Source organism: Numenius arquata, unplaced genomic scaffold (genome assembly GCF_964106895.1).
Source record: "Numenius arquata unplaced genomic scaffold, bNumArq3.hap1.1 HAP1_SCAFFOLD_1479, whole genome shotgun sequence".
NCBI classification, from domain to species: Eukaryota; Metazoa; Chordata; class Aves; order Charadriiformes; family Scolopacidae; genus Numenius; species Numenius arquata.
Genome location: NW_027414955.1, coordinates 619 through 15,635, shown reverse-complemented (window position 1 = coordinate 15,635; position 15,017 = coordinate 619). Strand labels below are relative to the sequence as shown.

General features: G+C 64.6%; 1 protein-coding gene across 1 annotated transcript; it reads left to right on the top strand.

The window, feature by feature from the left end:
* The first annotated feature begins 1,699 nt into the window (after positions 1-1,699).
* Positions 1,700-11,772, top strand: LOC141478296 (matrix metalloproteinase-14-like). Its single transcript, XM_074167403.1, is given in 10 exon segments — positions 1,700-1,842; positions 3,096-3,218; positions 3,904-4,211; positions 4,827-4,988; positions 6,178-6,335; positions 7,615-7,753; positions 8,768-8,918; positions 10,455-10,570; positions 11,404-11,671; positions 11,673-11,772. Coding segments are annotated over 10 exon segments (1,581 nt in total). The 5' UTR covers positions 1,700-1,786.
* The last annotated feature ends 3,245 nt before the right edge of the window (positions 11,773-15,017 follow it).

The following is a 15,017-nucleotide window of genomic DNA, read 5'->3' as shown; positions in this document are numbered from 1 at the left end:
TTTCCATCCCCATGTCCCTCTGTCCATCCCCACATCTATCTCCATGTCTATCTGTCCATCCCCACATCCATGTGTCCATCCCCGTGTCCATCTGTCTGTCCATCTCTGTGTCCATCTTCATCCCCACGTCCATCCCTGTGTCCCTCTGTCCATCCCCATGTCCATCCCCGTGTCCATCTGTCCATCCCCGTGTCCCTCTGTCCATCCCCACATCCATCTCCGTGTCCGTCTGTCCATCCCTGTGTCCATCTTCATCCCCACGTCTATCTCCATGTCTATCTGTCCATCCCCACGTCCGTGTGTCCATCCCTCTGTCCATCCCCACGTCCATCTTCATCCCCACGTCCATCCCCGTGTCCCTCTGTCCATCCCCGTGTCCATCTGTCTGTCCCAATGTCCTCCTTTCCATCTCCGTGTCCATCTGTCCATCTCTGTGTCCGTCTGTCCATCCCCACGTCCATCTCCATGTCCATCTGTCCATCCCTGTGTCCATCTTCATCCCCACATCCATCCCCGTGTCCTTCTGTCCATCCCTTTGTCCATCCCCGTGTCCCTCTGTCCATCCCCACGTCCATCTTCATCCCCACGTCCATCCCCACGTCCATCTGTCCATCCCCGTGTCCCTCTGTCCATCCAAGTGTCCTTCTTTCCAGCCCCATGTCCGCGTGTCCATCCCTTCATCCCTCCCCGTCTTCGTTCCTGTGTCCCACTGTCCATCCCCGTGTCCCTCTGTCCATCCATCTGTCCATCCTCATGTCCATCTGTCCATCCTCATGTCCCTATTTCCATCCCTGTGTCCATCCCCTTCTGGCCCTTCCCATGTCCATGTGTCCATCTGTCCATCTCCATGTCCACCATCCCCATGTCCATCTCTCCATCCCCGTCTCCGTCCAAGGGACCTTCTGGCCCTTCCCGTGTCCATCCCCATGTCCATGTGTCCATCCCCACGTCCATCTGTCCATCTCGGTGTCCACCATCCCCATGTCCATCTGTCCATCCCCCTGCCCATCTGTCCATCTCCATGTCCACCATCCCCACGTCCATCTGTCCATCTTGGTGTCCACCATCCCCACGTCCATCTGTCCATCCCCATGTCCATCTGTCCATCTCCATGTCCACCATCCCCACGTCCATCTGTCCATCCCCGTCTCCATCTGTCCATCTTGGTGTCCACCATCCCCACGTCCATCTGTCCATCCCCGTCTCCATCTTGGTGTCCACCATCCCCACGTCCATCTGTCCACCTCCATGTCCGTCCCCCCACCTCCCTCCTCCCTTCCTCCCCCTTCCCCAACCCCCCCCCCCCAAACTTTCTACCCCTCCCCCAGCCAAAACCCCCTCCCCCCACCCCGTCCCCCCCCCCCTAAAAAAAAGGGGTCCCAGGTGTCCGCTTCCCCCCCCCCCCCCAACAAAGTCCAGGGGAGAGAAAGGTGGGCGGGGGGGGGGAGGGGGACAGACGGATGTGGGGGGAGGGGACAGATGGACACGTGGGGGAGGGGGTGCGGGGGGTGGGGGGGGGCGGGGCCAGCCGGACGGGTGTTGTCCCAGAATAACCCCGCGGGGGCGTCTAATTACCGGCTGCTAATTTGGGAGGGAAATCACGGGGTGGGGGGGGGATGGGGGGGGTTTGGTGGTGGCCCCTCCCCCATCACCCCCCCCCCCCCCTTTTCCCCCCTCCCCCTCCCCCCACCAGGCCTGGCTACAGCAATACGGGTACCTGCCCCCCGGAGACCTGCGGACCCACACCCAACGCTCGCCCCAGAGCCTCTCGGCCGCCCTGGCCGCCATGCAGCGCTTCTACGGGCTGAAGGTCACCGGGACCCCCGACCCCGAGACCATCAGGTGGGGGAGGGGACACGCTTGGTGGGGGTGGGAGGGGAGTTGGGGGTGTCTGATGATAGTTATGGGTGGTTGGTGGGCGGTGGGTCTTCCAGGAGGCATGGAATGGGGTGGTGGGTCCTCCAGGAACCGTCGTTGGGTGGTGGGTCCTCCAGGAACCACGGGTGATGGCTGGGTCCATGGATGGCGGTTGGGTTGTAGGTCCTCCAGGAGGTCCTTGAGGGGTGGGACTTCCAGGAACCGTGGATGGATGGTGGGTGGTGGGCCCCCCAGGAGGTCCTTGAGGGGTGGGTCTTCCAGGAACCATGGATGGGTTGGTGGGTTCTCCAGGAACCGTCGTTGGGTGGTGGGTCCTCCAGGAACCACGGGTGATGGTTGGGTCCATGGATGGCGGTTGGGTTGTAGGTCGTCCAGGAGGTCCTTGGGGTGTGGGTCCTCCAGGAGGCATCAATGGTCGTTGGGGGGTGTGGTCTTCCAGGAGCCATCGTTGGGGTGTGGGTCCTCCAGGAACCGTGGATGGGTTGGTGGGTGGTGGGCCCTCCAGGAGGTCCTTGAGGGGTGGGTCTTCCAGGAACCGTGGATGGATGGTGGGTGGTGGGCCCTCCAGGAGGTCCTTGAGGGGTAGGACTTCCAGGAACCATGGTTGGGTTGGTGGGTGGGGGGCCCTCCAGGAACCGTCGTTGGGTGGTGGGTCCTCCAGGAACCACAGGTGATGGTTGGGTCCATGGATGGCGGTTGGGTTGTAGGTCCTCCAGGAGGTCCTTGGGGTGTGGGTCCTCCAGGAGCCATCAGTGGTCATTGGGGTGTGGGTCCTCCAGGAACCGTGGATGGGTGGGTGGGTGGTGGGTCCTCCAGGAGCGATGGATGGTCCTTGGCGTGTGGGTCCTTCAGGAACCATTGATGGTGGGTTGGGTTGTAGGTCCTCCAGGAGGTCCTTGGGGGTGTGGGTCCTCCAGGAACCGTTGATGGTCATTGGGTGGTGGATCTTCCAGGAGTGTGGGTCCTCCAGGAGCCATGGATGGTCCTTGGGGTGTAGGTCCTCCAGGAGCTATCAAGGACTGTTGAGTCCAAGGATGATCGTCGGGTTGTAGGTCCTCCAGGAACCATAGATGGGTTGGAGGTCTTCCAGGATGTCATTGAGTTGTGGGTCCTTCAGGAGCCACGGATGGTGGTCGGATTGTAGGTCCTCCGATGGCCACCGAAGGCCCTTGGAGGTCCCCTGACCAACCTGGCCACCCCCCCCCCCCCCACACCAGGGCCATGCGTCGTCCCCGCTGTGGTGTCCCCGACAAGTTTGGGGCCGAGATCAAGGCCAACGTGCGGCGCCGGCGCTACGCCATCCAGGGCATGAAGTGGGAGCACCAGGAGATCACCTTCTGGTGAGGACACGGTGGGGACGGGCCGGTGGCGAGGGACACCAGGAGAACCTCATCTGAGGAGGCCACGGTGGTGGCGGCGCCCACGGGAGGGGGTGGGAGAAGGTCCCCCGGTGAGACCGCGGTGGTGGCACCCATGGTTTTGTGGGGGAGAAGGTCACCTGGCGAGGCCGTGGTGGTGGCACCCATGGTTTTGTGGGGGAAAAGGTCCCATCGTGAGACTGTGGTGGTGGTGACACCATGGAGAACGTCACCTGGTGAGACCGTGGTGGTGGCACCCATGGTTTTGTGGGGGAAAAGGTCCCATCGTGAGACTGTGGTGGTGGTGACACCATGGAGAACGTCACCTGGTGAGACCATGGTGGTGGCACCCATGGTTTTATGGGGGGAGAACGTCACCTGGTGAGACCCTGGTGGTGGCACCGGTGATTTTATGGGGGAGAAGGTCACCTGGCGAGGCCACGGTGGTGACACCCATGGTTTTATGGGGGGAGAACGTCACCTGGTGAGACCGTGGTGGTGGCACCCATGGTTTTATGGGGGGAGAACGTCACCTGGTGAGACCGTGGTGGTGGCACCCGTGGTTTTATGGGGGGAGAACGTCACCCGGTGAGGCCGCGGTGTCACCGGTGGTGGCGCTGATGGCCCCGTGGGTGGGTTTCTCCTCCTCCTCTTCCTCCTCCTCCAGCATCCAGAACTACACCCCCAAGGTGGGGGAGGCTGGGACCTTCGGGGCCATCCGTCGGGCCTTCTCCGTCTGGGCGGCGGCCGCCCCCTTGCGCTTCCGGGAGGTGCCCTACGGGGAGGTCCGCCAGGGTCGTGCCCCCCAGGCCGACATCATGATCTTCTTCGCCGAGGGCTTCCACGGGGACAGCACCCCCTTCGACGGGGAAGGGGGGTTCCTGGCCCACGCCTACTTCCCTGGGCCCCACATCGGTGGGGACACCCACTTCGACGGGGCCGAGCCCTGGACGGCCCGCAACGATGACCTCAGCGGTGAGCTGGAGGGGAGGGGGGTTGGTTGGAGGTGGTCTCCACCCAACAGAAGGTCTTCCGTGACCCACTGAGATCCACGGTGGGGAGGTGGTGGTGGTGGGATGTCCTCGTCCCAATTTAGGGTCCTCCTTGACCCAACCGTGGCCATGGAGACGTCCTCGACCCAGTTTAGGTCCTTCCTTGACCCAACCGTGGCCATGGAGACATCCTCGACCCAGTTTAGGTCCTTCTTTGACCCAGTTTAGGGTCCTCCTTGGTCCAATCATGGCCATGGAGGTGTCCTCGACCCAGTTTAGGTCCTTCTTTGACCCAGTTTAGGGTCCTCCTTGGTCCAGTCATGGCCATGGAGATGTCCTCGACCCAATTTAGGTCCCTCCTTGGTCCAATCATGGCCATGGAGACGTCCTCGACCCAGTTTAGGTCCTTCTTTGACCAATTTAGGTCCCTCCTTGGTCCAATCGTGGCCATGGAGATGTCCTCGACCCAACTTAGGGCCATTCTTGACCCAATTTAAGTCCCTCCTTGGCCCAATGATGACCATTTGGGGACACCAGCTCCTCCTCCTTCCCACCATGACCCCCCTCCCGCCCCGTGTCTCCTCCTCCCCCCCTCAAGGCAATGACCTCTTCCTGGTGGCCGTGCACGAGCTGGGCCACGCGCTGGGGCTGGAGCACTCCAGCGACCCCTCAGCCATCATGGCCCCCTTCTACCAGTGGATGGACACCGAGGCCTTCGTCCTCCCCGACGACGACCGCCGGGGCATCCAGCAGCTCTACGGTGTGGCCACCACCCCCACCCCACCCCCAGATACCCTCAAACCTCCCCTTGATACCCCTAAACCCCACCTAGATACCCTCAACCCCTCCTTGATACCCTCAAACCTCCCATAGATACCCTCAAACCTCTTCTTGATACCCCTAAACCCCCCCAGATACCCTCAAACCCCCCTTGATACCTTCAACCCCCCCTAGATATCCTCAAACCTCCCCTTGATACCCCCAAACCTCCCCTAGATACCCTCAAACCCCCCGTTGATACCCCTAAACCCCCCCTAGATACCCTCAAACCTCCCCTTGATACCCCCAAACCTCCCCTAGATACCCTCAAACCCCCCGTTGATACCCCTAAACCCCCCCTAGATACCCTCAAACCTCCCCTTGATACCTAAACTCCCCCTAGATACCCCTAAACCCCCCCCAGATACCCTCAAACCTCCCCTTGATACCCCTAAACCCCCCCTAGATACCCTCAACCCCACCCTTGATACCCCTAAACCCCCCCAGATACCCTCAAACCTCCCCTCGATACCCCTAAACCTCCCCTAGATACCCTCAACCCCACCCTTGATACCCCCAAACCTCCCCTAGATACTTTCAAACCTCTTCTTGATACCCTCAAGCCCCCTTTGATACCCCTAAACCCCCCCTAGATACTCTCAACCCCACCCTTGATACCCCTAAACCCCCCCTAGATACCCTCAAATCCCCCTTGATACCTTCAACCCCCCCCTAGATACCCTCAAACCTCCCCTTGATACCCCTAAACCCCCCTAGATACCCTCAAACCTCCCCTTGATACCCCTAAACCCCCCCTAGATACCCTCAAACCCCCCTTGATACCCCTAAACCCCCCCTAGATACCCTCAAACCCCCCTTGATACCTTCAACCCCCCCCTAGATATCCTCAAACCTCCCCTTGATACCCCTAACCCCCCCTAGATACCCTCAAACCCCCCTTGATACCCCTAAACCCCCCCCAGATACCCTCAAATCCCCCCTTGATACCTTCAACCCCCCCCAGATACCCTCAAACCTCCCCTTGATACCCCTAAACCCCCCCCAGATACCCTCAACCCCACCCTTGATACCCCTAAACCCCCCCCAGATACCCTCAAATCCCCCCTTGATGCCCGCCCCCAACCCCCCTGTCCCCACCATCCCCCCGGGTGCTGACGGTGTCCCCGCAGGGACGGGGACGGGTCCCAGCTGGCCACCCGCCGTCCCCCGGACCACCCCCCGGCCCCGTAGCCCCGACCGGCCCCCCGGGCCCCCCTACGGCCCCCGCATCTGCGACGGCAACTTCGACACCATCGCCATGCTGCGGGGGGAGATGTTCGTCTTCAAGGTGGGGACGGGGACGTGGGGCTGGAGATGATGGAGACGTGGGGATGGGGAGAAGAACATGGGGATGGGGATGCGGGGCTGGAGGTGGGGCTGGAGATGATGGAGACATGGGCATGGGGAGAAGAACATGGGGATGGGGACACGGGGATATAGGGATGGAGGTGGGGATGGGGCTGGAGATGAGGACACAGAGATGGGGACATGGGGACAAGGCCACAGGGATGGAGGTGGGACGTGAGGATGGAGGTGGGGACAAGGGGATGGGGAGAAAGACACGGGCACGGGGACGTGGGGATGGAGGTGGGGCTGGAGATGATGGAGACGTGGGGCTGGAGATGATGGAGATGTGGGGCTGGAGATGGTGGAGATGTGGGGATGGAGATGGGGACGTGGGGCTGGAGATGGGGATGTGGGGACGAAGATGTTGGGATGGGGAGAAGGACACAGGCACAGGGAGGTGGGGCTGGAGATGGGGCTGGAGATGGAGACATGGGGCTGGAGATGATGGAGACGTGGGGCTGGAGATGATGGAGATGTGGGGCTGGAGATGATGGAGATGTGGGGATGGAGATGGGGACGTGGGGCTGGAGATGATGGGGATGTGGGGCTGGAGATGGGGATGTGGGGACGAAGATGTTGGGATGGGGAGAAGGACACGGGCACAGGGAGGTGGGGCTGGAGATGGGGCTGGAGATGGAGACATGGGGCTGGAGATGATGGAGACGTGGGGCTGGAGATGATGGGGACGTGGGGCTGGAGATGATGGGGACGTGGGGCTGGAGATGGGAATGTGGGAATGGAGGTGGGGATGGAGATGTTGGGATGGGGAAGAGGACATGGGCACAGGGAGGTGGGGCTGGAGATGGGGCTGGAGATGGAGACATGGGGCTGGAGATGATGGAGACGTGGGGCTGGAGACGGTGGAGATGTGGGGCTGGAGACGATGGGGATGTGGGGCTGGAGATGATGGAGACGTGGGGCTGGAGGTGGGGACGTGGGGATGGGTCTGGAGATGGGGACACGGAGATGGGGACATGGGGACGAGGCCACAGGGATGGAGGCGGGGACGTGAGGATGGAGGTGGGGACGTGGGGATGGTGGTGGGACATGGGCACGGGGACGTGGGGACGGGGAGGCGGCCACGGGGACGATGCTGATGGTGGAGCCATCACCGCGGTGGTCCTGGGGACCCTCCCCCCCCCGGGCCGGGGTGGGGTGGGGTGGGGGGGGGTGTGTGTGACCTGGGGGTGGGGGGTGACCCGAGGTTGTCCCCGCGGCAGGAGCGGTGGTTCTGGCGCGTGAGGGACCGTCGGGTGATGGAGGGGTACCCCCTGCCCATCGGCCACTTCTGGGTGGGGCTGCCCCCCAACATCAACACGGCCTACGAGAGGAAGGACGGCAAGTTCGTCTTCTTCAAAGGTACCAAGGGGGGGGGGGGATGGGACGGGACACAAGGGGTGGGGGACAACGTGGGGATGGAGGTGGGACAACGTGGGGATGGAGGTGGGGACGTGGGGATGGAGGTGGGACAACGTGGGGATGGAGGTGGGACAACGTGGGGATGGAGGTGGGGACGTGGGGATGGAGATGGGACGTGGGGATGGAGGTGGGACAACGTGGGGATGGAGGTGGAGATGGAGGTGGGACATGGGGATGGAGATGGGACGTGGGGATGGAGGTGGGACAACGTGGGGATGGAGGTGGGACAACGTGGGGATGGAGGTGGGGACGTGGGGATGGAGGTGGGACAACATGGGGATGGAGGTGGGACGTGGGGATGGAGATGGGGACGTGGGGATGGAGGTGGGGACGTGGGGATGGAGGTGGGACATGGGGATGGAGATGGGACGTGGGGATGGAGGTGGGGACGTGGGGATGGAGATGGGGACGTGGGGATGGAGGTGGGGACGTGGGGATGGAGATGGGACGTGGGGATGGAGGTGGGGACGTGGGGATGGAGATGGGGACGTGGGGATGGAGGTGGGGACGTGGGGATGGAGATGGGACGTGGGGATGGAGGTGGGACAACGTGGGGATGGAGGTGGGACAACGTGGGGATGGAGGTGGGGACGTGGGGATGGAGGTGGGACAACATGGGGATGGAGGTGGGACGTGGGGATGGAGATGGGGACGTGGGGATGGAGGTGGGACATGGGGATGGAGATGGGACGTGGGGATGGAGGTGGGACGTGGGGATGGAGATGGGACATGGGGGTGGAGATGGGGACGTGGGGCTGAGAACGTGGAGATGGGGCTGAGGAGATGGTGGTGGGGACGTGGGGATGGGAACGTGGAGATGGTGGTGGGGACGTGGGGATGGGGCTGAGGAGATGGTGGTGGGGACGTGGGGATGGGGCTGAGGAGATGGTGGTGGTGGTGGTGGTCCCCGTGGGGTGTCCCCGTGGTGACAGTGTCCCCCCCACCCCGTGGCAGGGGACAAGCACTGGGTGTTCGAGGAGGCGGTGCTGGAGCCGGGGTACCCCCGGGCCCTGCGGGACCTGGGCCGGGGTGTCCCCACCGACCGCCTGGACGCGGCCCTGCTCTGGTTGCCCAGCGGCAAGACCTACTTCTTCCGCGGCAACAAGTGCGTCCGGGGACCTTCTGGGGACCTCGTGGGACCTCTTGGGAACCTTCTGGGACCTTTGGGAACCTTCTGGGACCTTTGGGAACCTTCTGGGATCTTCCGGGACCTCTTGGAACCTTCTGGGGACCTTCTGGGATCTCTTGGAACCTCTTGGGGATCTTGTGGGACCTCTTGGAACCTCTTGGGCACCTTCTGGGACCTTCTGGGAACCTTCTGGGACCTTTGGGAACCTTCCGGGATCTTCCGGGATCTCTTGGAACCTCTTGGGAACCTTCTGGGGACCTCCTGGGAACCTTCTGGGACCTTTGGGAACCTTCTGGGATCTTCCGGGACCTCTTGGAACCTCTTGGGAACCTTCTGGGGACCTTCTGGGATCTCTTGGAACCTCTTGGGGATCTTGTGGGACCTCTTGGAACCTCTTGGGAACCTTCTGGGACCTTTGGGAACCTTCTGGGATCTTCCGGGATCTCTTGGAACCTCTTGGGAACCTTCTGGGGACCTCCTGGGATCTTCTGGGGGCCTCCTGGGGACCTTCTGGGATCTTATGGGACCTCTTGGAACCTCTTGGGAACCTTCTGGGATCTTTGGGGATCTCCTGGGACTTCTTGGAACCTCTTGGGAACTTTCTTGGGATCTTCTGGGACCTCTTTGGAGCTTCTGGGACCTGCTGGGATTTTCTGGGGACCTCCAGGGATCTTCTGGGACTCCTTGGAATCTCCTGGGGACCTTCTGGGATCTTCTGAGACCTTCTGGGATCTTCTGGGCACCTCTTGGGATCTTCTGGGACTTTCTGGGACCTTTGGGAACCTTCTGGGATCTTCTTGTCACCTCCGTGTCACCTCTCCCACCTCCTTGATGTCCCCGTGGCCCTTCCCATGGCCACCATGAGGTCCCCATGGCCCACCGTGGTGTCCCCACGCCCACGTTGATGTCCCTGTGGCCCTTCCCATGGCCACCACAATCTCCCCGTGGCCCATGTTGATGTCCCCACACCCTGGTGACGTCCCCATGGCCACCCCCGTGCCCACCACAAGGTCCCCATGCCCCTGGTGGTGTCCCCATGGCCCACCGTGGTGTCCCCACGCCCACGTTGATGTCCCCATGACCCTTCCCATGGCCACCACGAGGTCCCCGTGACCCATGTTGATGTCCCCACACCCTGGTGACATCCTCATGGCCACCACGAGGTGCCCATGGCCCACCATGATGTCCTCACGCCCACCATGGTGTCCCCATGGCCCTTCCCATGGCCACCACGAGGTCCCCCATGACCCATGATGATGTCCCCACACCCTGGTGACGTCCCCATGGCCCTTCCCATGGCCACCACGAGGTCCCCGTGACCCATGTTGATGTCCCCATGGCCCACCGTGGTGTCCCCATGCCCACATTGATGTCCCCGTGGCCCTTCCCATGGCCACCATGAGGTCTCCATGGCCCACCATGATGTCCTCATGCCCACCATGGTGTCCCCATGACCCATGTTGATGTCCCCACGCCCCCGGTGACCTGTCCCCCTGTGTCCCCCCCCCCCAGGTACTACCGCTTCAACGAGGAGAGCCGCTCCGTGGACCCCGAGTACCCCAAAGGCATCGAGGTCTGGGGGGGGGTCCCCGAATCCCCCCGAGGAGCCTTCATGGGCCCCGACGATGGTGAGGGGGTGGGGGGGGGGGACATTGGGGGGGGACATGGGGGGGGGGGTGGTGGTGACCCCAGGTCCTAACTGGTGTCTCTTCTTCTCCCCCCGTGTCCCCCAACGTGTCCCGTCCCCCCCCCCCCCCCCCCCCCGGTGCCCCCCAATGTCCTTCTGTCCCCCATCACCCCCACGGATGTCCCCCCCCCACCGATGTCCCCCTTCCCTCCCCCCCCCCGTGTCCCCCCTCCCCTCAATGTCCCCCCGATGTCCCTTGTCCCCCCCGTGTCCCCCGTCCCCCCCATATCCCCCCCTCCCCTCAATGCCCCCCCTCCCCCCCATGTCCCCCCTCCCCTCAATGCCCCCCCTCCCCCCGTGTCCCCCATCCATGCCATGTCCCCCCAATCTCCCCCCTCCCCCCCAATGTCCCCCTCCCCTCAATGTCCCCCCAATGTCCCTGATGTCCCCCCCTCCCCCCCCGTGTCCCCTGTCCCCCCAATCTCCCCGTCCCCCCCCGTTGTCCCCCATGTCCCCCCTCCCCTCGATTCCCCCCTTCCCCCCGTTGTCCCCCGTGTCCCCCCTCCCCTCAATGTCCCCCGTCCCCCCAATCTCCCCCTCCCCCCCCGTTGTCCCCCATGTCCCTCCTCCCCCCCATATCCCCCCTCCCCTCAATGCCCCCCCTCCCCCCCGTGTCCCCCATCCATGCCATGTCCCCCCAATCTCCCCCGTCCCCCCCCATGTCCCCCGTCCCCCCAATCTCCCCATCCCCCTCGATTCCCCCCTTCCCCCCGTTGTCCCCCATGTCCCCCCACCCCCCCCCTTGACGTGTGTCCCCCCCCCCCCAACCTCCAGCCTTCACCTACTTCTTCAAGGGGAACCGCTACTGGAAGTTCGACAACCAGCAGCTGCGGGTGGCCCCCGGGTACCCCAAATCCGTGCTGCGGGACTGGCTGGGCTGCGGGGGGGGCGGCGGGGGGACGGACGCGGACGGGGGTGCCCCCCCTCCCTCTCCTCCCCTACCCCCCGACACGCCGGGGGAAGGGGGCGGGGACACCGAGGTCATCGTCATCGAGGTGGGGTCGGGGGCGGGGGCGGTGGCCGCCCCCCTGGCCCTGCTGGGGGGCCGCGGGGGGGTTGGGGGCGCTGGCCCTGCTCTGCCGTCGCCGCGGGGCCCCCAAGAGCCTCCTGCGCTGCCAGCGCTCCCTCCTGCCCCGCGTCTAGCCACGCCCACCCAGAGGACACGCCCGCACCCCACCCCCCAGGACACGCCCACCCAGGCCACGCCCAACTGGGGCCACACCCACCCACCCCCCCAAAAAATCCCACCCACCCCCCCCCCGCTCCATCCCCTATGGGAGCTGCGAGGGAGAGATGCTGGGGAGCCAGGAGGCCACGCCCACCAAGAGGACACGCCCACCTCCCACCAGGCCACGCCCAACTGGGGACACACCCACCCCCCACCCCAAAAAATCCCACCCACCCCCCCCTGCTCCGTCCCCTATGGGAGCTGCGAGGGAGAGATGCTGGGGAGCCAGGAGGCCACGCCCACCCAGAGGACACGCCCACCTCCCACCAGGCCACGCCCACACAGGCCACGCCCAACTGGGGACACACCCACCCCCACCCCCCAAAAAAAATCCCACCCCCCTCCGTCCCCTATGGGAGCTGCGAGAGAGCCAGGAGGCCACGCCCACCCAGAGGACACGCCCACCCACAGGCCACGCCCACATCCCACAAGGCCACGCCCAATGTGGGGGGACACTCCCCCCCCTCCAACACACACACCCCCCCCCCTTTTCCCTCCCCTATGGGGGCTGCGAGGGAGCAGGGAGGCCACGCCCCCCCCGGGAGGCCACGCCCCCCGGAAAAGCCCCTCCCACTACCAGGCTCCTCCCATCAAGAGGCCCCGCCCCCCTTTTGCCCCAGGCCACGCCCACCCCCCACTCCCCACCCCCCCCTTCTTCCCCTCCATCCCCAATGGGAGCTGCTGGGGGGCCCCGAGGCCACGCCCACCCCCTCCGAGGCCACACCCCCTTCGAAAAAGCCCCGCCCATCGCCAGGCTCCACCCACCAGGAGGCCACACCCACTCCCCCCCGGGGTGGGGGGAGGAACTTCCCCCCCCCCCCCCCGCAATGGAAGGGGGCTGCTCAGAGGCCACGCCCCCCTTCCGGGAGGCCACGCCCACTCGGAAACCACGCCCCTCCCCTGGGACCCAGGAGGCCACGCCCCCTCCCCGAGACCACGCCCCCCCTTTCTCCCGCTCAGCCCCTCCCTCCCTCCCTTCTTGTGGCCCCTCCCCTTCTCGGCGTGGGCGGGGCTTGGCTTGGCCACGCCCCCTCCTCCTTCCCACCCCCCCCATGGTGCTCTGGGCGGGGCCACGCCTCAGCCCCGCCCCCTCCCCGGGGGAAGGGGAGGGGTCACGACCTTTGACCCCCGGTGGGAAAGGTCACCGCTTGGCCCCGCCCCTTTCCGCAGGGCACGGGGGGGGGGGGGGAGGGGAGGAGGAGAAGGGGGCGGGGTCCGGAGCCAGCCAATCCCCGCGCGGGGTGGGGTGGGGTGGGCGGGGCCCATCCGTAGAGCGGAGGCCCCTGATTGGGCCGGGGGTGGGGCGGGGCTATGCAAATGAGGAGGGGGGCGGGGCCCGGTGTATATAGAAAGGGGGGGGGAGGGGGGGGGGGATTGTTTTTTGGGGCTTTTTTTACCGATTTTGGGGGGGTTTTTTTTGGGGGGGGGAGGGGTCTCGGGGGGGGGGGGGGGGGCTCGACATCCCCCACCCCCCACCCCCCCCCTTCCTGCGGGCCGGGAAGGGGGGGGGGCGGGGGGGGGGGGGGAGGGGCGCCCGGCCGCCTGGGTCCCCCCTGGGGGAGGGGCTGGGGAGGGAGGGGTTAATAATTAATTAATAATTAATTAATAATTAATAAAGGAACGCCCGGAGGAGAGTGGGGGGCGGGGCGCTGGCGCCTGCTGGTTTGTACTGGGGGATGGTGGGGGGGGGGGGGGGGAAGGGTAACTGGGAGGGACTGGGAGGGGGTTGGGGGGGGTACTGGGAGGGAACTGGGGCTTACTGGGAGCACTGGGAGGGGAGAAGGGGGTTACTGGCAGGAGATTGGGTGATACTGGGAGCTACTGGGAGGGGATTAGTGCTTACTGGGAGGGAACTAGGTCTTACTGGGAGCACTGGGAGGGGGCGGGGGGGTCACTGGGAGCACTGGGAGGAGAGAAGGGGGGTTTACTGGGAGCTACTGGGAAGAGACAAGGGAGTTACTGGGAGCACTGGAAGAGACGAGGGGGTTACTGGGAGCACTAGGAAGGGGGCAGGGGGGGGTCACTGGGGGTTACTGGGAGCACTGGGAGGGGAGTGAGGGGTTACTGGAAGCACTGGGAAGAGACAAGGGGGTAACTGGGAGCTACTGGGAGGGGACTGGGGGTTACTGGGAGCTACTGGGAGGGGATTAGTGCTTACTGGGAGGGAACTAGGTCTTACTGGGAGCACTGGGAAGAGAGTGAGGGGTTACTGGGAGCACTGGGAGGAGAGAAGGGGGTAACTGGGAGCTACTGGGAGCGGACTGGGGTTTACTGGAGCACTGGGAAGAGAGTGAGGGGTTACTGGGAGCACTGGGAGGGGGCGGGGGGGGGCACTGGGGGTTACTGGGAGCACTGGGAGGGGAGTGAGGGGTTACTGGGAGCACTGGGAGGGGCTGGGGGGGGGGGGTGTGTGTCACTGGGAGTCTCGTGCCACGGGGGCGATGACGTCATCAACCGCCACATCTGGAGGCGGGGGGGGGGGGGGGGGGGGGAGGCGCGTGACGGGGCGGGGGGGGGGGGAGAGGACACGCCCCCCAGTTTTTGGGGTCAAAACCGCCGGTTTTTATTAAAACGTCAGCAAAGGGGGGTGGGGGGGGTGCGTGTGTCTGTCTCTTTACTGGTCCGGACTGGTCTGTACTGGGAGGCGCTGGGAGCCCCCCTTGGGGCGTAGGGTGGGGGGGGGGGCCCCCCCGGACCCCCCCCTTTGGGCGGCGTCGTCAAGGACCCGGCTCAACTTCACGGCCCGGCGCTGGGGGGGGGGGGAAAAGGGGGGGACCCCCAAATCCTTATAGCCCCCCCCAAACCCCTATAGCCCCCCCGAAACCCTATAGCCCCCCCCCAAATCACCCATAGCCCCCCCAAACCCCTATAGCCCCCCCCAAATCACCCATAGCCCCCCCCAAACCCCTATAGCCCCCCCCAAATCACCCATAGCCCCCCCGAAACCCCTATAGCCCACCCAAACCCTTATAGCCCCCCCAAATCCCTTATAGCCCCCCCAAGCCCTTATAGCCCCCCCAAATCCCTATAGCCCCCCAAACCCCTATAGCCCCCCCAAAATCCTTATAGCCCCCCCCAAAACCCCTATAGCCCCCCCAAACCCCTATAGCCCCCCCCATTCTCCTATAGCCCCCCCAAATCCCTATAGCCCCCCGAAACC